The sequence below is a fragment of the Meles meles genome, chromosome 18 (genome assembly GCF_922984935.1).
Source record: "Meles meles chromosome 18, mMelMel3.1 paternal haplotype, whole genome shotgun sequence".
Classification (NCBI taxonomy): domain Eukaryota; kingdom Metazoa; phylum Chordata; class Mammalia; order Carnivora; family Mustelidae; genus Meles; species Meles meles.
In genome coordinates, this window is record NC_060083.1 from 49,750,204 (window position 1) to 49,774,442 (window position 24,239).

Consider the following 24,239-nt stretch of genomic DNA (forward strand, 5'->3'; position numbering starts at 1 on the left):
GCCTCTGCCTTCGATCCAGGTCATGGTCCGGGGGTCCTGGGATGGAGCCCCGCATCAGGCTCTCTGCTCAGCGGGGAGCCTGCTTTCCCTCCTCTCTCTCTCTGGCTGCCTCTCTGCCTACCTGTGATCTCTGTCTGTCAAATAAATAAATAAATAAAATCTTTAAAAAAAAAAAAAGACTTTTAAAGTGTTTCCTGAAAGAGAAAGTGAATGAGAGGCCCCATCTTCTGAGACCAGAGAGAAGGGTCTCAGGGTTGTGTTAGGTTGAGGTAGAGAAGAGGAAAGTTGAGGGAACTTACAATGGGATGATTTGGGTCCCTTTTGGCTTCCACACATTACCTCCCTCCACACATACCCATGGTAGCCATAGGAGCAAGTCACAACGCTGGCTGGATAACTGTTCTAGACAGTGTTCTCTGTCTTCTCCATCTTTCTTTCTTTCAAAAGATTTTATTTGGGGTGCCTGGGTGGCTCAGTGGATTAAGCCGCTGCCTTCGGCTCAGGTCATGATCTCAGGGTCCTGGGATCGAGCCCCACATCAGGCTCTCTGCTCCGTGGGGAGCCTGCTTCCTCCTCTCTCTCTGCCTGCCTCTCTGCCTACTTGTGATCTCTCTCTCTGTCAAATAAATAAATAAAATCTTTAAAAAAAATGTTATAAAAAAAAGATTTTATTTATTTGTTGGACAGACAGAGATCACAAGTAGGCAGAGAGGCAGGCAGAGAGAGAGGAGGAAGCAGGCTCCCTGCTGAGCAGAGAGCCCGGTGTGGGCTTGATCTCAGGATCCTGGGATCATGACCTGAGCCAAAGGCAGAGACTTTAACCCACTGAGCCACCCAGGCGCCCCTTCTCCATCTTTCATCCCCAGGTGCTGGTGTCCCTCTCGCTTCCCAGAAGCCCTGTTCCACACTCACCTCAGGCCCCTCCAGACTCAGTGCCCTTCTTGACTCTCTTCCCAGGGACTCAGGTCTTAGATCTTCTGTATAACTTCTGGGTCCATCTACTGTTCTGAGTTGGGACTCCCCACCATCCCTTCTGCTCCTGGTCCCTTGGTTCACTGGGTAGTTCCTGGGGTGGGTAGTAAGCCTCCCTCAAAAGTGAGGTGTGTAGGTCTGTATGTTGAATGAGCTCCACCTTCTCAGATAACAAGGAATAGTTTTGACTAAACGGGTGGCCCTTAGGAGATTACATGGAATAGTGATCAAAGAGCATAAGCTTTAAAACCAAATTGTTATGAATTCAAATCCCAGCTGTAGTTGGCCATCTGTTACTTGTGCAAATGTAATCGAATTACTTAATCTCTCTGAGTCCTGGTTCTGATTGTTCTGGAACTTAGAGCTAAAAACTAGAAATAGCATTCCCTTTCAGGACTATCCCAAGAATTAGAACTAAAATATGTCAAGTGCCTTGCCTGTGGTAGGCACTCCCGTATTAGTAGCTCATGTTATTCTTGGGGCTGGGGGCGGGTGGTAATAAATCTGGGCTGTGGAATGTCACAGGGAGCTTGAACTCCACCACACGGTCACTCTCTTGTTTAGAACCCATCAATAAGGGGCGCCTGGGTGGCTCAGTGGGTTAAAGTCTCTGCCTTTAGCTCAGGTCATGTTCCCAGGGTCCTGGGATCGAGCCCCGCATCGGGCTCTCTGCTCAGCAGGGGGCCTGCTTCCTCCTCTCTCTCTGCCTGCTTCTCTGTGATCTCTGTCTAATAAATAAATAAAATATTTTAAAAAAACCCCATCAATGATAAATTGGATTTCATCAAAATTAAAAATGCCTCCTTTTTGAAAGACACTATCAGGAAAATAAAAAGGCAAATATTCCCAATACATAGATGTGAAAAAGGATCTAAAGAACTCATATAACTCATTACAAAGAAAACAATTTTAAAAGTGGGCAAAAGATCTGAACACGTTACAAAAATAGAGATAGTAATTGTCGTATGAAAAGAGGATCAACATCTTTGGACATCAGAAAAATGTAAATTAAAACCACGAAGAGCCCCCATTAGAATGAGTGACAATGCCAAGTGCTGACCAGGATTTGAAATAACCAGACCTCTCAGACATTGCTGGTGGGAGTGTAAAATGGTGTAATCACTTTGGAAAATAGGCTGTTTCTTATAAAGTTAAAGATATATGCTTATCACATGATCTAGAAATTCCATTCCTAAAAGGAATGCAAACACATGTCCATAAAAAGACTTCTACACTAATGTTCATAATAGCTTTATTCATCATAGACTGGAAACAACCCAAATTCTGTAAACATGCAGATGGAAAAACAAACTGCGGCATATTTATATAATGAAATCCTACTCAGCAACAAAACGGCATCGATCACTGATACAATAATATGGACGAATCTCAAAAACATTCGTTTAAGGGACAGGAGCCAGACACAAAAAAGTACAAACTGCGTGAATCCATTTACAAGAAAATCTAAAACAGACAAAACCATTCTGTAATAACAGAACATGGGTCAGTGGCTGCCCGAGTTGGTGATTGAAGGTGGGGCGGGGGGGGGGGGGGCACTGATTACAAAGAGGCAAGAGAGAAGCATTTTGGATCAGTGAGAATTTTCTGTGTCTTGATTGTGGGGGAGGTCACACAGATGTACCTCTTTGGTTTTTGGTGTTTTTTAAAGACATTACAAAAAAAAGATTTTGTTTATTTACTTGACAAGCGGGGGAACAGCAGGCAGAGGGAGAGGTAGAAGCAGGCCCCACGCTGAGCAGGGAGCCAGCTGTGGGGCTCAATCCCAGGACTCTGGGATCATGATGGAGCCGAAGGCGGACACTTAACCTACTGAGCCACCCAGGCGCCCCCAAATGTATCTATTTTTTTTAAAGATTTTATTTATTTATTTGACAGACAGAGATCACAAATAGGCAGAGAAGCAGGCAGAGAGAGGAGGAAGCAGGCTCCCTGCTGAGCAGAGAGCCCGATGTGGGGCTCAATCCCAGGACCCTGAGACCATGACCTAAGCCGAAGGCAGAGGCTTAACCCACTGAGCCACCCAGGTGCCCCCCAAATGTATCTATTTGTAAAAACAAACAAAACCCAGGGAAATGGACACTTAATATGGGTACCTTTTACTGTACATAAAGTTGAAATTTTTTTATAGTTTAATTTTAAAAGAGCAACTGCAGAAGGGAAAACCTGATTGTCAGCTGATTGCTCAATGATCGTATAAAAATTACTAAACGCTTTAAAAATTTAACTGCACTGAGATACCATTGTATACTCACATATGAAAAGTTTGAAAATATCAAGAATTGGTGAGGGTGTAGGCCAATGCGGAGGTGCAAAGGAGAGATCCACTTTGGAAAGTTATTCCCTATTATCTAGAAAATTGGAAATGTGCCTACCCTACCCGCCCAGCAATTGTGCCGCCATCTACATACCCCAAAGGGACTTTTTGGCACACACACAAGAATATTCGGAGCAGCTTCCTTTGCAATGATGCTAACTGTAGCTAAATTTAAATTAGATTTAACTAAAGACTGTGTAGAAAATAATGAAAATAAGTACCACGTAACTACAAGCTCAGGTTGAAATGGTTTTCTTGTTTTTAATTAGGAGGAAAAAAGGAAAAGATTTCCCAAAGAGAACATTGGGGAAATCAAGAAAACCAGATATTGTGACTGGCTGCTGTCTCTCTCCAGGTAAATTAAGCTCTCATGGGACAGTGCCATATTTTTCTCCATTACAGTTCAACCTTGAACAACATGGGTTTGAACTGCGTGGGCCAGCTTTTTTTTTTTTCTTCAACATATAACATACAGCACTGCAAATGTATTTCCTCTTTATGAGTTTTTTTAAAAAAGATTTTATTTCTTTATTTGACAAACAGCACAAATAGGCAGAGAGGCAGGCAGAGGGAGAGGGAGACACAGGCTCTCCGCTGAGCAGAGAGCCCGATACGGGGCTCGATTCCAGGACCCTGGGATCATGACCTGAGCTGAAGGCAGAGGCTTAATCCACTGAGCCACGCAGGAGCCCCTGAATTTTTTATTTTTTATTTTTTTAAGAGAGAAAGAAGTAGGGAGAGGGAGAGAGTATGCAGGAGCAGGGCGAGGGGCAGAGGGAGAAGAGAGAATCTCAAGAAGGATCCACGCCTGCCAGAGCCCTACCTGAGGCGTATCTCACAACCCTGAGATCATGACTGGAAGCGAAATCAAGAATCAGGCGCTTAACCTGCCGAGCTACCCAGGCACCACCTCTTTATGATTTTCTTTCTTTTTTAAGATTTAATTTATTTACTTGACAGAGATCACAAGTAGGCAGAGAGGCAGGCAGAGAGAGGGGGAAGCAGGCTCCCCGCCAAGCAGAGAGCCCAATGCGACTCGATCCCAGGATCCTAAGATCATGACCTGAGCGAAAGGCAGAGGCTTAACCCACGGAGCCACTCAGGCGCCCCCCTTTATGATTTTCTTAATAACATTTTCTTTCCTCTAGCTTACTTTATTGTAAGCATGTGGCATATTATACATATTACACACAAAATATGTGTTCATTGACTGGTTATGTTATCCATAAGGCTCTGGTCAATAGTTTACTAGTAGTTGAGCTTTGGGGTGGGGGGAGTCATAATAGAGTCAGGAATTTTCCACCGCTGGGTGGTGGGTGCCCCAACGCCTCCCTCACGCCCTTCCTTGTTCCAGGGTCACTTGTAATGAAGAGGGTGCCTGGGTTACTGTAAGAGTTCAGTACTTAGAAGTACTTCTAATTTACCCAAAGTTGGGCATTCTGTCCTTGGGGCTTCCACAGCAGATTGCTCATAGCTCTGTTTCAGCATTTATTAAAGCACTGCCCTCACATAAGTTTTCCACATCACAGCAGTCCTTTAAAAACAATTATTTCTTTACCACTCAGAATGTGCTAGGCAACTGACATCATTTCATTTAATGTCCACAACCACTTTTTTGGATATTCCTAATCTCCTCCAATTGAGGGTCATACAACAAATTCGTCACAAAGTCAGGATCTGGTTGCACATCCTCTACATTCAAAGACAGACTCTTCTTAACCGAACAGGTTACTTTCAAAAAAAGGACAAGGTTAGATTATCACCTTTATATGCTCAGCTCCTAGCCTTCCTCCTGGCACAGAACATCACAAACAAGTGACTCAGTTGGGTCCTATTTGTAAACTTTCCTGTAAACTGCAGAGAAACGGGCTGATTGCAAGCCCGCAATCAACACAGAGAAAGAAATGCACCCTGGCAGTCTTTGACTCCCATCTCTATGGTTGGCATGTGACCACTCTACACTCTGGAGGACTCAAGCGAGCACAGCCGCTCCTGAGGCTGCGTTACGGCACGTGACCGAATGTTTCACTTGCTATTGGTTACTGCCGACAAGGCCCGCCCAACCGCCTCCTGTCAGCTCCTTTAAGTAGAAGCCAGAGGCAGCGCTTCGTTCTTTCGGGGACCGTGACGCTGGAAGGTTGAGGTGTGTTTGTGATGGGCTCTAGCGGGTCGGTGCAGGAGCCGGGTGGGTCGTTGGGGGTCCTGCTGTGATGACAATCCAAAAAAAGCACGTGTTAGACTGCTGATGCGGGTGATGCGAACAACAATCTGAGCCGGGCCTCCAGGGTTGCGGCGGGCGGGGACCGGGCTTGCGGACGCAGCCCCACTAACCCACTCCTCTCGTTCTTGCAGGTTTTGGCCGGGCCGAGGGCGTCGGATCTCCCTGTCCTCCCTTTTGACCTCTCCCTACAGCCCCTCAATAAAATAAATTGATGCCAGTGCCGGCGTTGGGTGTTAACTGTCGCGACGCGCTGCCTTTGAGCCCTCGCTGCGCCTGCGCGTGGTGCCGGGGGTCAGGCTGCAGCGCCAGAGTACTGCGCTTGCGCATAACTGGGGCCGCCTGGTTCTCCCGCCGGCGGTCCTTTTAACCGCGAGCGACAGAGCAGCACTCGGCTGCAGGGAGCTGGGAGGTTTTCCGCGGGGGGTTGCGAAGACTCCAGCCTCAGTCTCGTAGCCGAGGTCGAAACGCCCTGGAGAGACGTCGGGGATCCTGTAGGCTTTGCTACTCACGTTCCTGACCGTGATCGTGGAGACCTGATTAACCGGGCGTGGATGGCCTCTGAAAGGCGGGGGTTGCTAAATGAGCAGTATAAGAGCCCCGGTATACTTCACAGGAACTGGTTTCAGTCTTGATGCGGCATGAATTTGGAAACTAGCCTGGCTAAGGTGTAGCGGCAACACACTTAGGAAAACTATCATTTAGGGCCAACTGCGTATTTGTATACTGTGGTTGAGCATGGGATAAAGGCTTTGGACAAATTAGCCCAGTTAGCCTAAACAAGATCGTTGTAAAGATACATTTCATGCGTTACTGGGCACATCAGGCACCAAAGGAAATGCAGTGCACACTCCTAACCAATCCAGATTGATGGTAATGAGCCATCTCTCACCGGGGTTTAGGTGAAAGGTGTATCAGTTCTGAGCACAAAGCCGCAATGCTGAAGGGCAAGGATGCACAAGGGCAGTGTTTAAACTACTTCGGCGTATCTTAAGTGCAGGGCGCTTTAAGTAAATAGGATTAACTAGGCTACTGAGGGTGTTGACCGCAGAACCAGACTGTGTCTCAGGCTCTTAAAATCCACGACGTCAGGGTGTGGTGAGGACCACCTTGCAATATTGGCCCATCTGGTGGGTCACCCAGGAAATGGAAACTACTTGGGCAGCTGAGTGCCCAAGTGACTTGTACACGCTGTTTATTCTCTCCCTATTATCCAAAATGGATTGAGTAGAAATAACTTGGATGCTTATCTAGTGTTTGACATTGAGATATTTATTTTGTGAAACAACGCAAGCGATTGTAAATCCCCAAATACTATTTAAGTGCAATAGGGTAGTCATGTGTAATCTCTTTACACAGTAGTGCATCTAGTCCTCTGCCTTCAGTTATTGCACAAAAATTATAGACCAGTGAACAAGACATGCGGACTGACAGGCAAATTGGCCTACACATTGAGAAATTAGAACAGTACACCGACTGGAATGATCAAATAATTTAAGTCAAATGTTTTAATGGTGCAATTAAAGTAGTCAAGGATTCCAATATATTTTTTCAATATATTAATTTCTTTAAAGTCATGTTCAGGCAAGGTGCTGTTTAAAAAACCACTATTAGCTTTGTCCACAGATGTAAGTTATCAAAAGTTACCCACGGTAGTTTTTGATGTTGAATGCAGCTTTAAACAATAAAAAATTGTGTTTTAAGAGTACTTCTCAAAGCAAATTATACAACTAGGGAGCCCCCAAACGTGTAAACTAAAGATTCTGACACAAACGCACCAAATAAGGTTGGCAACATTAAAGAAAGGTCACATGGATTTTTAGATAATGTAGTGTTTAATGTTGAGCAAACTTGGTCTTGACTCTCAAAGGTGACAGTTTGTTTTGGCTGTCAGAAGAGGAAACTGCCCACAACCTCAAAATAACCCTAAACCAGTTAGATTAACAAAGCATGTAGATGCCTATATAAAGCACAGAGCACATAGGAGGTGCCTGATAGAAAGATGTGGATCTGGCTCTGCCCCGACCCCAATCCACTCCTGTGCAGTATTTGACATTTTCACATATGCTCATGTCTCAGGAAAACACTGGGATTAGTTAAAATCAGGTGATTGTATCTCATTGGTAGAAAGCTTGGGATGGTTTGATCTCATGGCTTTGCCTAATTAATGTTCACATAAATCCCACCGTCCCCACCCATTGATGGTATGTTAGTGTGTATGTGTTCTATGGCTACTTGCTTCCAAAATGCACAATATGAAAAGTTAAGTTGCTATGCGTATTTCTTTATCATCAATGAAATGGTTCACAAAATTCCACTCCCCACCCTCCACATGTTCCTGAATTGACATTCTCGGGGATTGTGGAGGGCTACGTCACCCACAAAATGCAGAAGTGAGAAGACGTTCCATTGTGCACCGGCTGCCTGAGGAAAAGCTTTGGAGGAGTTGAGGCAAAGGGAAAGCCTTCCAGTTGTACAGCTTTGCTTTTACTGTGCTCTTGCTGCCACAAAAACTGGTAGACTCAAAAAAGCCATGGAGTGAGTCATCTGTAGCCTCTGGGTCCACTGTGGTGATTGTCCCACAGTCCCCTTGGCTGAGTCCAAGCTTTGCAGCCGGCAACCCGGACACCAGTTCCCAGACGTGTAGAATGATACCTCGCAGTGGAATGGGCACCCACTACCAGGCAGAGGGCAGAAGCTGTGGCACGAGGAGAGGCCAGTGCTACAGCACGGATGGCAGCCGAGAACCCCACACCTTGAGCTAGGTCTCCTAATACTGGGAAGGTCAGATCTTCACCCATCACAGCTGATCAGCAGCCTCCACAAGTGGGTCCTTGAGGAGGCAGGAAGCGGAGCGAGGGTCCATGGCCGAGTGCATTATAGGGATATAGACATCATCCATGTTTGGCATGACAAAAACTTTCTGTAGAAAGAAATAGCCATGTGGAAGAATGCTTGCTTTTCTTGGGGTGTCACCCTATTCTGTTCTGATCATTTTAGGACTTGGAGAAGTTTTAGAAGTACACATGAAACAACTTTTCATGCACATTCTAAACTAGTTTCTCTGCCACATTTAAAGAGCTGAATCACATCAGCACATGAACTCAAGAACTCAGTCAGCTCTGGGGCAGAAGCAGCCTTTGATTTCATGTACATAAGATAAAATTACTCATGAATTCATAAATACTCAACACCATTATTTTAAGGAATCAGCTTCAGGGACTTTTTAATATTTCCAAATTGCTATGTCCAGAACACAAATCCCAAGTGAATTTATTCATTTAAATCTTAGCAACAAAATGTAAGCTAATTTTTTTCACCCAGAACCAGACAAAGCTATAAATGAAAGAAATCCTACTTTATAATGAACACAAGAAAAACAAGCAGTGATTGATAGTAATGGTGCTTTGCCTATCCTGTTTATAAACTAATTTTACACAAGTGAATTTTGGCAATACGTTCAGTCTCCAGTAATACCCCTCTTACAAAGGCATACATACACAAAGCAAAAAAAGTATGGCTATGGGAGGTTGTAGCAATTACCCATCAACTTCCCAACTTGCCTCAAAAATACCAGGTGCCAGGGTGCCTGGGTGGCTCAGTCAATTGAGTATCTGACTCTTGATTTCGACTGAGGTCATGATCTCATGGTCATGAGATAGAGCCTCAAGTTGGGCTTTGCAATGGGCAAACTCCTTCCAGACTCCCTCTCTGGAGGGAGTCTGGTGGAGATTCCCTCCCTCTCCCTTTGTACCTCCTCACACTCTCTCTCTAAAATAAATAAATCTTAAAAAAAACAAAACAAAAAACCCCACAAAACACAAAACTCAGGTGCCAACCTCTGCCCCTTGTCCTTTCTTTGTGCTCCTTGTACCCAAATATCCCCGAAAGAGATGACCCACTCTAATGCCTATTGTAGGATCTAGGGAAAAGAAAAAAAAACTAAAGGTTGTCTTTCCTCTCACTAGCTTCAAAGTACTTTTGCACTTGGTGATATTGCTAAGCTTTTCAGAAACTGGTTTTCGGTTAACATTCATCCATAACTTTTAAATACAAATATAAATTTTTAAAGGCAAGAGCTCAAAATATACCCCTGCAAAATTAGGGGTCTCCTTCAAAAGGTGAAACTCATTTACAAAGTAAATTGTTTGCCAATTCACGACACCTTAAAAGACAACTGTGCCTCGAATACCTGATAGTTGATCCCAGGGCCTTGGCTACACCGCTATTTGCTTGAGTGGCAGAAAGCGGAAGCCAGGCTTGGAGAATGAGCTCTGGCTTAGCGAACCCACCTTTGGGGTTTCCTCTGAACAACTTAACAGGGTTCTGTGGCTAGGGCTCAGGGTTTCTGAGACTGTACCTAAAGTGGTATGCCCGTTTGATCATGATGGGTACTTTCCTGGGATGAGGGCCCATAGCTTTCATTCGATTCTCAAAAGCAGATCCTGACCCGGATGGACCTCAGAACCTCTGTTCTGCCCTGAGCTTTGAGACTCTGGTGAAACACCAGGTGACACCATACATTTACCTGAAACTCTTGTTCCAGTTTCTTCTCTATCCAGTCTGTCACATGAACTAAAGTCACTTCTCTCTCTCCAAGTTTTGGCCGAGCTTTCAGCTCTACATATGGTGGCTTCCGGAAACCGTACCTTTTGAAGAAGACAAGTAGTAAACAACTACGTTTAGATGCAAAGAGAGGAAGTAGACAAGTACCAACGGCAAACACTGTTCATTTACCCAGGGCTATCTGCCTATCTAAATGTTCTCTTGCTGTGAAAATCCCTTCTAAAATGATTCAGGGCAGCAAACAGGAATCGTGAGCTCCCACATCCCTGGACTATGTGTAAGGCTGTGATGATCGAAGAACAGTTCTGACAAGCTGGGAAATTTAGGAAGCACTACTGGAAAAGTCTGACCTGGGCATTATTTTCTGTTTGTTTTGTTGTTGTTGTTTGTCCTGAAACAGCAAAGATCTTTGTTTCTATTTTAATAAACGTAGTATATGTACATTGCAAACCCCAAAATATACATGTGTACAAAGGAGAATGTGAAAGATACTGCCTCTCTCTGCATCTCACTCACAAGACAGGACCAGGGTCAACTTCCCCCACACTCCTAACATGCATCTGTAAACAGACAACGTTCTGTAACCGGCTTTTTCATCCCATCCCCCACAGCATGCTTACTAAGGCTTCCCAGTAGAGTAGCCTGGCATTCCGAACTGTTGGCAAAGGATCCAGACACGAGACTGTGCTATCAAACTACCTAAAAACTTCCATTTGTCAGGGATCAATGTTCTAAAAATTACAAAAATGTCAAATTGCTACAAGCATTTCTAAACTCTCCCAAGATCTATACTTAACTTTATGGATTTATAACAAAGGCAATGGGTAGTAGGACCCCTGAAGCCTTTAATTTTGTCTTCCACTAAGCAGTGGCACCTGTAACTAATACATCTTAAAGCACGAAAGTGAAGAAATGTATCGACTCTTACTATTAAAAAATTTTTTTTGTTAGGTTTGGAAGACTGTACAGTAAGATATTAATGGTTATTTGTGGGTGGTAAGATGAGAGGCTTTTTACCCCCTCCACTTTTTTCATTTGTTCCCAATCACTTTTTTTCCCCCAATGAAAACACTACTCTCGAAAAATAAAATCTAAAAAGGCATTTTAAAGTTTTTACTGGGAAGCGCTGGTATCATCTTCAAATGGTTAGTTGATTGAAAAACTGTCTTCTGATCATTCTCATAAACCCTTCTGAATGCCAGGGATATATACCAGCATGACAGTTTCAACGCTAGGATAGAACAGAGCTATCCTTTTTATGCCAACGTAGTTTCTGGTACAATGAAGTCTCCAGCAATCACTGTATACACTTATTATATACATTTTAAAGGATATGGAATGTCAATTTTAAACTGCAGTTCACAGATAGTGGTTTTCTTCTGCTGGGCCCATGAATAATAGGTTATTTCAGTGGTTCTCAATCCTGGCTTAGTGCCCCATGCCCTGGATCCTGGGGGCTGGGTAAATCTTTGTTTTTAACAAGTCTGCAGTTGACTGTGATACGCAGATAGGGTTGAGAACCACTGGTTCATTTGATGACGGCTCCTTGGTTAGACCTCCTACCACAATTATCAAGTGCAAAGGCTCTGCCTCCTTAACACGGAGGTCTAACCCAGGGAGTCTTCCCTAAGCATCTCGGGCTCTGCTGAATGCATAAGTGGGTGACCGTGGTACCCATCTCCACAGGACGCTGTGAGGACTGACGGCGAAGCAGCGACACCCCAGGCCAGGCAGAGAATAAGAACTCTACGGATGGCGGCTGTTCTAACTGGTGGAAACAGCTGGCTTCCAAGGGGAGGAAGACCAAGATGAGAAGCATGTGAAGGGAAGCTTTCAATGGGAATCAACCATTCACAGAAGAAAGCAGAACTGGATTTGCAACGGACATTAAGGTTCCATGATGAACATTTGAGAGGGCTTCTGCCCAGAAGTGGGCACTTTCCATCATTTCCGGGTAGAGGGGAGGCAGGGATATGGAGGGTCACGTGACCGGCGGTACGCACCATATTCGGTCAGTCGGCGGAGGTGGAATGTTGACTGCCAGGGTTCCTCTGCATTCCTGCACTTCCACGGTTAGCAGCAGGGGTGTGTTGGAGACTTCTTCAATCTTCTTCTTAATGAACTCTGTCTCTGTTGCTTTTTGGAAGTATTTTGACTTGGTAATTTTATCGACAAACCTCATAATCTTACTTGTTCGATGACCTCCAACATACCTTTAAATGAGGGATGCAGACAGGTGTTAGCATAAACTTTGCCCCCTCTCCCCCCAAGTCCTGTGGCTCTGCATTCACCTCACCTCAGACAGGAGGTTCTCAACTGAAGCGCCACCCACATTTTGGACTGGCTAAGTCTTTGTTCTCGGGGCTGTTCCTGGCACTGTAGGTGGCTTAGCCACATCCCTGGCCTCAACCTTCTAGATTTCAACAACATGCTTCCCTAGTCATGATAGTACAAAATGTCTCCAGATATCGCTTGAGGTCCGCTGGGGGCAGAATAACCCCCAGCTGAGGAGCTACTATGTTAGAGAAGCTGCAGAGAGTGGACAGAGTCTGCGTCTTGACCAACAGAGAGACAAGAGTTCTCTCAGTGCAGAAAAGGCATCTCACCTGTCCTCCTCCTACCTCCTCCTCTTACTACTACATCTACTATGACTGATTATAAATCCTGCGTCCTGTTAGAGAAACCGCCCCATCTCTACACATCAAATAAGAAATCATGCTGCAACAACAGGGACATAAAATCCGGCAGTTAACTGACTGCCTTTTATTTATTGATTTAAAAAAAATTTTTTTTAAAGATTTTATTTATTTATTTATTTGACAGATAGAGATCACAAGCAGGCAGAGAGGCAGGCAGAGAGGGGGGGAAGCAGGCTTCCCGCCAAGCAGAGAGCCCGATGTGGGGCTCGATCCCAGGAACCTGGGACCATGATCTGAGCCGAAGGCAGAGGCTTTAACCCACTGAGCCACCCAGGTGCCCCTTGACTGCCTTTTAGGTGATGTCATTGTCAACTTTAAGTGACAACTACTTTTCAAAGGGCTTAGAACTCCTTTCTAAAGAAAACTACCCATCAAGCTGGCACGCCAGCAGGCCAAGAAAGCAAGCTTTTCTATCAGGTCCTAGCTACATAAGACTTGCCTCAGAAGAGAGGATATTTGCTTTTAACAATCCCCCAGAGTTTCAGAGTGTCAGGCACAGTTAGGAAGGTGAAGAGGGTAGGTTTTAAATAACATATACAAGCTTTAGTATCAACTCCTCAAATGTCCACACTCTTTCCATCTTCTGTCGGATTTCAAAAGCGAACAGACTGCTCTTTTCTTACTAAGTGCTTCTCAATCTCTGGTGTCTTTATAATCTTTGTTTCTTCAGCTCACTTTAAAGAACAAAAAGCTCCTTATGGAGAAGCTGTGTAAGCGCTCCAATTATTCCATAATCCAAGTAACAGACAATGAAGTTCATGATCCAAAAGATCAGCTAAGTGACCCACATCTTCAAACTACACCAAAGAAATCCCCCCAGTGTTCCGGTCTTGCAGGAAGGCGCAGGCAGCGCCAACAGAAACGCGACCGGACAAAGGGGGCGCAGTGCCCTCTGCTGACACCAGGGGGAGGTGTTGCGTAAACTGTGCCCCTGGCCACAAGCAGGCCTTTCAATTCTCTTATTTTCTTACATGCAAGGGATGAATGACTCAATTCTAATGATACAGTATATGCTAATATATTAATTATAATACAACATATTCTAATAATACAATATACAACATATGCTAATTATTGTAATTAGCTAATAATACAATATATGCTAACTAACTTGAATTTAAGTAAAATCTTCAGAAAATACTAGTTTTCTTCCATAGCCTGAGAAAGCCGTTCTGATGGGGAACCTTTTCAGCTCAGGAAAGCTATTCGGGTGTTTTTGCTGTGGGGCCCAGGGTTGGAAGCCACTTTGAGTTCTTAATGCGAAAACCGTTCGCTCAACGTGAAGGAGTAAGAAACATTACCGCAAAGGGGGGAAAAGCTCACTCCCGACTTGGCACCTTGACCCGTGGAGACCCTGGAAACCGGATCCACTCACCCTTCGGCCCCTGGGAGAAGGGGTTTGTCTCCTGCGCTGGGCTCTGGAGCGTCATCTTCCTCTGAGGAGCCAGCACTGGAGGACTCCTCCTCGCTGTCCGCCAGACAGTACGCCCTGGGCCTGCAACTGATGAGGGCAGAGTCACCACCACAGCCTGCCCGCGGGGCTCTGCTTCGACAGAGAACACACATACGCCACCGCGAACCTGTCCTCACTCTCCCCACCCCACCCAGAAAAGACGAGGCCCAATCCAAGAGCCCTGGGAGTGGTCAGGCTACCCGGGAGACTCTTCAGCACCAAGTCCCCCGAGAGCAGCACGGAGGACTTGGGCCTCAGGAGTTCCATCTTGTGCATGCGTCAGGACAGGTGGGGGTGTGACAGAATGCAGTGACCTCGTCAGCAGTGTGCAGGAGCCAAGTGGGAGGGAGAATGGAAAGAACGATGGTTGCAGGGGGGAGGTGACAGCTTATGTTGGTGACATGACCTCCTCTCACCCATGACAGGGATGTTCAGGCAAGTCCCTTGACTCTGGCTCAGCTCAATAACTATGATGCTTCCTTCGTCACCTCCAGATTCATTTTGACTGAAGACTCCTTCCCAGTGAAACTACGTAGCCCCATACCCCATACCTGCCTTAACTCCTAAAGGCCATAGAAAAAGTGACAAATCTCAACAATCGCAGGAGACAAATCTCAAGGGACTCTGGGAAGCAACTGATGGGAGAACCCAGGAAGTTTCCTGGAGAAACACAAATTAAAAAACCATTTTAAAAATAAAAGTAATATGAAGCCTCATCAAGGAGCAAAGTCCCTCACTAATCCTTCCAGGTTGGATACTCAGTGTCCAGAGGCAGGGGGGTTACTAGACCCCCAGCAGGGGCAAGTGCCCCTCTATGGCACAGGGCGGGGTTCCTGGCTGAGCTTTGGCCCCATGAAAGGCAGTTCCCTCCCTGGACGGGGGCTTTGCTTCAGAGAGGCGGGGTCCATCTCTGAGGCTCAGACACTTAACTGGGATGAAGGGGAACAAGGGACAGATTAGTCTCTGAACACTACTAAGCAACCAAATGGTCACAAAGCAGAGGCGAGGACTCGTATTTTTGATGAGGACAAAATTACCGGGATAGGAGAAGGCAGTGAGGCTTAGGTCCTGTCCCTACAGGTGCAATCCCTTTTGGGGTCTTCCTCTGATGCTCACGGCAGGGGGCAGGGAGAGGCAGCCATCTCTTGGCCAACGGGGGCCAAGGGCACCCAAGGGCAGAGTACACACAGGAGTGCAGACCTGACTGGCCAGCAGAGGCCCCTCCCCCAAGGGTGGGGCTGAAATCCCCACCCCTGAACAGGAGCCGGGCTGTAAAAAGATCTCGCAAGTGTCCTCCCTGGCAGGACACCGGGCTCCTCCCCAAGCCCAGCTCGGAAACAGGAGAGCCAGCTGTTTCAGCCAACAGGCTTGAGCATACAGTTAAAGGGAAGCTCCCCCTGCAGATAGGAAAGCCTCCTGTCCCTGGCCAAGAGGACAGGACCGGACTGACTCCGCCTCCTTCCATCAGCGTCCCGGCTAGTCTGGGAACGCTTATGGGCCCCCGTTGCTCACAAAGCCATGGCAGAGCTTCCTACGGTCAGGTGGCCCTCACAGAGATCTTCTTTTATATAAAATGTGCACAGCAAAATAGTATTCCCAAGAAAGCCCAAGCTGGGGCCTGGCCTGAGGAAAGTCAGGGAGGCAAATGCCCGAAGGTCACACGGCCACCTGAGACGTCTGTTTTGCTTGTCCAGCAGCACAGCGCCCAGGCTCCCTGGCTCACAGACCCAGCGCTAGCAGGCGAGGTGTCTGTGTCCTCAGGGCTCAGGAAGCCGGCTCCTCAGCTCGCAGCACAGAAAGCTGCCTTGCGATCTGGGGCTGCAGTGAGACCCTCTGAACCCCCTTCCCCTCCTGTCCCCCCTGGTACTTGTCATCTGGCAGCCCCCAGGCCTGAAGCAGAAGATGTCAAGGGCTGAGCACTGCGAAGAGCTCTCAGGTTCCCAAATTAACCCTCCTCAGGCCAGAGAACAGGAAACATTCTGTGGCTTGAAGTGAGTCACTGAGACAACACCCTATAAGTTAAAGTAGACCGGGTGACATCAAATTTGATTTTGAAAAAACGGTACCTCTACATGGCACCAGATACTTAAATACTTAAACAGTACCCCTACATGGTACCAGCTACTTAAATGTGTCACTCTGTGTTTGGCAGATAGTTTTATAAATGAATGTGCATTTAATGATCTCATTGGCAGCAAGAGCTTCAGAGAAAGATACACTGCACGTTCCTATATAAGGTGGCTAGAACGTAATAAGCCTCATTTTGTAATATGCATCTTAGAATCCAGATGAGTATGATATCCTTTCCAAAGAGCCACCTTAAAGGGCTAATTCTAGTTTTGTTGCTGCTGCTAAAAATCTTTTTGGACATGTGCTTGGAATCAGACACATAAGAAAAAGTGAATTATTGTATCACCGATACTCTATCTTGGACAGACCATTTTATTTCTTGGTCTCATAATCACCATTGCCTCTGAACAACTAGCAATTTCTCCAGGATCCAAAGCAGGATGATTTGCTGATGCTCAAAATAGTTAAAAGAATGTCACAGACTCGAGAGACAGTTCTAAAAGGCAGCTCCAAAAAATACTGTAAGAGAAGGATGAGACAGCCCAGCGAGGTGGCCACCATCCATGTGGCCCAGGCACGCACGTGTGTACACCCACAGAGAAAGGTCGGGTCACGGGGTGGGCTGTAGGCACCTGGCTCCCCAAAACCAGGAGCTTTGGGGTGTGCTGTGGACTAGTGACCCAATATGGAGGTGGCAGGGGCACCCCTGTGGGGACTGGCTCGCTGGACCCAGGCTGCTGAGGTAGAGCATGAACAGGCCAATTGCCTTACAGGAAACGCCCTCCTCCAAAGCCACGGTCCCTTCAGAGAGCCCCCGGCACGGAGAACATTTCCCTGACTCCCTCTGGTCTTCTTCGGGTCAAGCCCTAAAGTTACGACTGCTTGGCTTGCTACCTGAATCCCATTTCGAGCACCTTATCGCCCCAAAGTGATGTTAACTACAATATGTAAAAGGGAGGCTATTTGGGCAACAAAGACTAAAGGAAAAAAGTCTACACATAAAAAGTATACACATATTTAAAGGAGAAAGGACTTCGCTGGAGTAAAGCCGCACAGGTCGCCATTTCTTACTACCATCCTCAGGGTAGTCACGTGAGGACACGCGCAAACTTGCTACAAGTGGGGCTTCCCGCAGGGTGAGCAGCATCTTCGAGAGAAACACCCCTGCCCCCAGGGCACGGACACTTGAAGGGGGACTGAGAAAACGCCGTGAGACAAAGCAGGGGCCCTGGCACAGGCTACTCTTCGGAAAGACTCGCTGTTAAGGAAAATGTGGTGCGTTGCTCTCTCCCTGGTATTTGGATTCAGGGCGTTCCGGTATGCTCAGGACTGAGAAAGTGAAGGCGTGGGATTCTAGAATCACTTCCGGGGTGACGGGGTTCTTAGTCATGGATGGGCTTTCAGAGGCTCTCAAGACTCCCAGAAATTGTGAACCCAAACGGTATATGCACAGGCATTTTCAGGGAGAAGGATCCAGAGCTCTTGGATTCCCAAAAGGGTCCTTTATGTTAAAAAAACAAAAAAAAAATTAACAGTCCACTTTCCCAGGCCTTTTTTCCCAAGTGAAGTGCTTTTGGAATGGCTCTTTTTCCTTGATTTTAAAATTAAATGACAGCCGATTACCCATTAACCTATAAGGTAACACCCTCATAGGAAGAAGCAGGACATTTTATACCAGACCCCACCAGGAGAAAAAAAAAGGTACTGCAGAAGTATACTACAAAATCATACTACCCATATTCCCAAAGCAGAGGATTTTTTTTTCCCCATGCAGCCTGGAGAAGCACTGCTTGCTCAGAAACCTGCTCCTCCTCTAATCAGCCAGGGTTTATGAACTTGAAATTGTGCCAAGAGAGCCATGTGAGTAAGGGTTAACGTGGAACGCCTCCAATGCCAGGATCTCAGGGACCTAGCTGTGTCGGGGCCCTACCTGCTGCCCAAGACGCCCCTTACCAATGGTGCTGGCACAGGGCTGTTTCCAGAATGGACTCCTTCTGACTGAAGTGTGCTCTGTCCCTGGCAGTGCAGGGGGGGAGCATCCAGACACAGGCAACTGAGTCTGATTAGAGACCTAGATCAAAACTCCAGCAACTCCGATCAGGGAAGTTGGCAAGACTTTCCCTCCCAGGAAAGCCTCTTATAGACTCTGACCTCAATCCTCTTAGGTCTACACACTGAGCCTTTATGTCCAGGAACATGATGAAAGGACAAGCTTCCTAGTGGCGTCACATGGGACCAAAACAAGACTCAGCACCTACAGGGTATGATGAAATGCTACACGGAGAGTTGATAAACACCACTCACCAGAAAATACAATCCACAGATTGCCGAATCCAAACACATTTTAACAAATAGCAGAAAGGCGAAAGGAAAATAGCACAGATACAGGTTAGATTGCATACAGGTGGGGAAATTCTCTAGTTATTTCATTAAATCAGAATAATCTAAGTAAAAGCACATTCTCAAATGTATGAGCCCCCCCATCTGCTATGACCGCATGTATGAATATACACATTAGTCAGCATCGTAACTAAGCAAAAATCTAAGAGTCTGTGTGTCTTTTATCTAGACCCTGAGAAGGTGGCTCCTTGTGGGGTTTTCCTGTCAACGTACTGTTAATTCCATGCCAAAGGGATAAAAATGTGAGAAACAGATCCTACTCAGCATGTTTAGTTTGGTCAAAACAATACCACAATTGAAATTCGTGGTCAGAGGCAGTCATTTTAAGGTATACGGGAATGTAAAGTTCCAGCTTACCCATTCTAGGCATCTAAGGGGGAAAAAATTAACCTTCATTAACTATCTCACAAATTTGAAATATTTACCAAATCAGACAAACTCTGGGCAGCAGAAGCAAGATCTTCTACAAAGAGAGGAATTCACTACTAAGCAAATCAATATTGTATTATTTAAGGAAAATACATCTCAAAACACTTTAGGAGCACTGTGTTGGCTGCAAAATCAATCGTCTTATTAGAAATAATTCAGACTCTGTGATTAAAGCAGATAGACCTCCTAGGGCCCTTAGCATTGCCCACACAATGCTGTCTGGGGCTGCAAGTTGAAGGAGGAAGTTTCTGGATGATGATTCTCTTCACAGAGCATTTTACTATGCAGATGAGCCTGCCCTACAGGTCTGGGTCAGTGATGCTTTCTGGGTAATTGATGCTGTGCGCCCCACCAGCAACACCGAGGTCACAAGGCGCTAAGTAGAGGTGGGGATGAAAAATAGGGAATAATCCCCTGAAATCCTCTGTGGTCCAGAAGCACTTGCCCAGAAAATCATTCAACATCTGAGGCTACTACACATCTAAGCTGCTTCTCAAAGACTAGAGGGAGAGGTTGGTTCCCCAGGGTTGGATTAGTAAATTCATACGGCCCCTTACCCTTCTTTGCCAATTTCTCCAACCTTCAGGGCTTCAACAAGAGGCTCTTTACCTAGTTTGGTCAAATTCATTTTGGTCTCGAGAGTCATCAGAAAGGACCCATTGTAGGACATTTCCAAATCGATCCAGAGTCCTGGAGAAATGGTGAAAAAACAGAAGTTTTTTTTTTTTTTTTCCACCCCGGAAAAGCATGACTATAGATGACAGTATAAAAATACGTATTTTAAAGTATCGAAGTAGGTATCACATCGAAAATCTGTAGATTTATATCGCCTGGACTACCCATGCGTGCATGAGGAGGTCCTCCTGGAAAGGGTTCAAGTGTTTGTCAACTTGCCAACACGTGACTATCCATTAAAACGGTGAGCTCAGTGCACCTGTCAATGCTGGAGGGGTCCTGTTCTCTGGGTTCATTCTCACATGTAGTAGGAAAATACACTCCCACCAGGAGGATGGCTTGACCCAGGGTGAAGCCAGGACAAGGCCTGCTGATTCCCAGCCAGTTATGAGGCAGAAGAGAAGTGCAGAGACCTCACTGAATGCTGGGCTATTCTTCAAAGACGTGTGTGAGAACCACTGCCTTCAAATGATCTCATGGTGGGGGAATGGGGTAGGAAATGCTTCAGACTGAGCTCAGTATGATAAGGAGAGGGACAAACATCATTAGCACCCTTTTCCTTCTGGAAACTGCTTAGTAATGGACAAAAGAATTCACATTCAAACCCCAGAATTACCCAGATAAAGTAGGGTAACCTCTTGGTAACTTAGTTTAAAACCCTGTTCTTGGGGCACCTGGGTGGCTCAGTGGGTTAAGCCTCTGCCTTTGGCTCCGGTCATGATCTCAGGGTCCTGGGATGGAGCCCCACGTCAGGCTCTCTGCTCAGCAGGGAGCCTGCTTCCTCCTCTCTGCCTCCCTGCCTACTTGTGCACTTTCTCTAATAAATAAATAAAATCCTTAAAAAAAGCCCCCAAAAGCAAAAACACTGTTCTTTACAAAAGATACCAGTGTCAGTGAGCTCGTATGTGAGAGGCTCTCAGCCTTGTAGAATTGCACTGGGATGGGCCACCGACAGAAGTGGCCACTGACCAGAAGGCCACAATGCCATCAGGGACCATCTACCGACCTTCCACACCAGGACTCTGGGGTTTGGGGGTAGAATATGCTATGCCCTGAGAGTTCAGACTCAGGGTTCCATAATACTTCACGGACTTTCAATCAACATGGGATCCCTCAAGTGGGTGTTTAAATGTTTATCAACTTTATAGATCCTCATAAGATGCATGACAACATCGAAAAGGAAGCAGGAAACTAATTTAAAACCATCGCTGACACACAGCAGGATTTTCAAGCAATTACAGTAAGTAACCAGTCCCCCATTTGGCCACCGATTCAGATGAAAGCTCTGCTTCACACAAGGGGCACTAATGGTGTAATTCCTCACTAATGGCGGAATGAGTCCCATTTTGTTCTCAACAAATTCTTTTTCTCATAATTGAAGGTAACTGTTTTCCACAAATGACATTAAGTGATATGCAGCTCAATGCGACTGTCTTGTTTGTAGCAGCTCACAAAACTGCTTTATTTCTTGCTTAAATTAATAAAAAGTCATCAATTAGCTTGCTGTTCAAAGGTACTGTTACTGGAAACAGAGGGTACATCGGCTTTAATGAAGACAGTCACTAATCACTTCCGGTGGAAAGGGAACAGGGCAAAGGCTAGATATGAACAGGATTTATACTCAGTTATAGATAGAACATCAGTAAAGAAGATACTTATTGGGGGGCCTGGGTGGCTCAGTTGGAAGAGCAGGAGACTGTTGATCTCAGGGTTTGTGAGTTTGAGCCTCACATTTAGTAGAGACTATTAAAAAATAATAAGGAGGGGCACCTGGGTGGCTCAGTGGGTTAAGCCTCTGCCTTCAGCTCACGTCATGATCTCAGGGTCCTCGGATCGAGCCCCGCATCAGGCTCTCTGCTCAGCAGGGAGCCTGCCTCCCCCCTCTCTGCTTGCCTCCCTGCCTACTTGTGATCTCTCTTTCTCTGTCAAATAAATAAATAAAATCTTAAAAAAAAAAGATACTTATTACTGTAGAATATCTCCACCTTTTTTTTAACTTGAAAATCGATGGGCTCCAACTACCTGGCTGCTCTCTGTATTCAGAAATAACTTCTGAAAATCCTGGTCAGATTTCTAATAAATATTAATAGTATGTAGTGCCTTTGAGGATTGTTCTAATAAAGGCACCAGAATTTTACTTCTTGTCAAGTAGGTGGTTTTGTCTGTCTGTTTTTTAAATGAGGGGACATGGCTATGGCTTAGGGCGCTGCTGGCTTACACCCCGGTAACTGCGACACCCCCCCAGGGATGTGTGGGCCAGCGCCAACCTCTGCCAGGAGCTGAGGGGAGGCAGTCAGAGGGAAGGAGCATGTGGAGCGCTGTCACTTGGACCAGCGCTTGAGCTCCACTGGAAGTTTCTAGACCTCTGTTCACCAGCCTCCTCATGAGCACAAGAGGGGCTGAACTGCCTCTTCAGGAGGAGGGCTGGGGTCCTTCTAGCCAGGGCTCTTCCCTCTCTCTCTGCTGTCACCAGCCCACTTCCTTGCCTCCAGGACCCTCTGTGCCCACCTAGCTTCCTGCCGTTGCCATGCAGATGGGGACCAGACCTCAGGAGGCCGCTGGTCCAAGGGGGCACCAGGCAGGCAGAGAGCCCTGTCTGGGCTGGGGAGGGCACGAAGCATGTACCCTCTGACCAAGCCTCCGCGTGAGGAATGGCGTCTGATTTATATCATTGCATGCATCCTAACAGACCTACCCCATGGCCTTGTTCAGCCCTGGTTCTCAGGAAGAATCGGAAGAAATCAAGAATGGCTTGACAACTTTGGAAAACAGATCTAAACTGCAACCATTCCAACAAATTACTTTACTATGACATGCTTGCATTTAGATGAGGGTAAGGAGACTATTTTAGCATTAGGTGCAAAGAAAAACTTGCTTCTGTGACAATGATTCAGCGAGCCAAAGAGCACCCCGAAAACCCTGCAGCACACACAACCCGGCGCTGAGACCAAGCGGTTATGTAACGGGTGAGTCAGGAGGCACCTGCCTGTGGGACCGAAAGATGAGACTCACAGCTCCTGGGGAGGCTGTCTTCCCACTGCGGACAAGCACATCAACAGCGTGAGGACGGGGACACACGCGGCTCCACGAGTGGCGTCAGAGCTCAGACCGAGCTGACTGTGGCTCATCTATGCGAATGTGGTCCCAGAGGTTTTTCTTTTATGCTCCTGACAAATGTTAAGACTCTTTTGTGAGGCATTTCATTTGAAATGCTGCTTTCTGTAACCATCTGCTCTTGGTAGCGCTCAAGGACAAAAACCAGAAGTTGAGCAGGATAATTTTTAAGCCGCTCAACAGGAGGAAGGCCGTCAGTGCACGCAGAGGTTCTCCAGAAAGACCATGAAGACAGAGGGTCTCGGTGAGTCTGCTGGGGCTGCCATAACAGAATACCACACGTGGGGCCTCTTCCACAACAGGCATTTTTTCCTCCCAGCTCTGGAGGCTGGAAGTCCAAGATCAAGGTGTTGGCCAATTCAGTTCCTAGTGAGAGCTCTCTTCCTGGCTTACAGAAGGTCACCTTCTCACTAAAACCCACCATCACGACCCCTCCCTCATGAACTCATCTAAATCCAGTCACCCCCTTGAAGCCCAGGTACCACCATGTTACAGGTTAGGGCTTCAACATTTGAGTTCGGGTGGGGGGATGGAGGGACGTTGAGTCCCTAACAGATCTCCCGCACACAAAAGGTGAAGAGTGGCAGCTGATTACCACCAAGTCTCTATGAAACCAGCGCATCATTTGGCAACATGGGGAACACACTGACAAAGACAACTTCAGTCAGTTTTCATGCCAGGAGCTGTGAGGAGCTCAGATGGCGGTTTTTCCATTCTTCAGCTGAGGGCAGGATTGGTTACCATCATCGCCACTCAGAGGGAGACTGCAGCAGAAGTTACAGCCTGCTCCACCCAAAATGTTCCTTGAGTTCGCAGGGCAAGACCTCCGAGCAAACCCTGAGGTAAATCCCCACCCTCAGGCACCTGATGCTTGAAGACGAATAAAGATGGCGGGAGCCACCTGGGGCAAGCTGACCGTGGCGTCAGGAGAGATGAGCACACCTTAGCGTGCGTCACCAGGGACAACTAGACTAAGGGTCCCTCAGCCTTCCCTGGTGTTCTATTTGATGGATGCCACGGCTTCAGGAACGGTCCAATTGTGGTCCCACAAACCTAATACTTTCACTGAGGAGCTCACTGTTTTATTATCACTAAAATAGCAAAAAGGCATCCGTCTCACTGGAGTGGGCTTAACAGGGTACCTGCCGCTTAGAAGGAGAAAGAGAACCCAAAGCCTTGCCCATCTGAGCTGGGCCCTTACGTTATCCGCTCCTCCATTTCTCTCTAATTGTAACTATTACTGGTTGATTTTTCACTTTGAGAGGCAACATTTGGCATCCAAAGAACAAACTTCTTAAAATGGAACAT

At 46.4% G+C, this 24,239-nt stretch overlaps 1 protein-coding gene and 2 non-coding genes across 5 annotated transcripts in view; 2 read left to right on the forward strand and 1 right to left on the reverse strand.

Annotated features, from left to right (window-relative positions):
* Positions 1-5,511: 5,511 nt before the first annotated feature.
* LOC123930360 lies at positions 5,512-5,581 on the forward strand. The gene has a single exon (XR_006816073.1). It is a non-coding gene; the product is annotated as a small nucleolar RNA SNORD104 (small nucleolar RNA).
* A 194-nt stretch (positions 5,582-5,775) lies between these two features.
* Positions 5,776-5,910, forward strand: LOC123930378. Its single transcript, XR_006816089.1, has one exon. It is a non-coding gene; the product is annotated as a small nucleolar RNA SNORA76 (small nucleolar RNA).
* Positions 5,911-6,776: 866 nt separating this feature from the next.
* Positions 6,777-24,239, reverse strand: part of TEX2 (testis expressed 2) — a 103,413-nt gene continuing 85,950 nt past the window's right edge. For 2 of the 3 annotated variants that reach the window (XM_045984376.1, XM_045984375.1), the window contains 5 exons: positions 19,700-19,832; positions 14,166-14,291; positions 12,095-12,304; positions 10,054-10,174; positions 6,777-8,448 (listed from right to left, as the gene is read on the reverse strand). In XM_045984376.1, coding sequence (XP_045840332.1) covers positions 8,326-8,448; positions 10,054-10,174; positions 12,095-12,304; positions 14,166-14,291; positions 19,700-19,832 — 713 coding nt within the window. In that variant the 3' untranslated portion in view covers positions 6,777-8,325. The remainder of the gene's footprint in view (positions 8,449-10,053; positions 10,175-12,094; positions 12,305-14,165; positions 14,292-19,699; positions 19,833-24,239) is intronic. The other variant, XM_045984377.1, reaches the window with a different exon arrangement.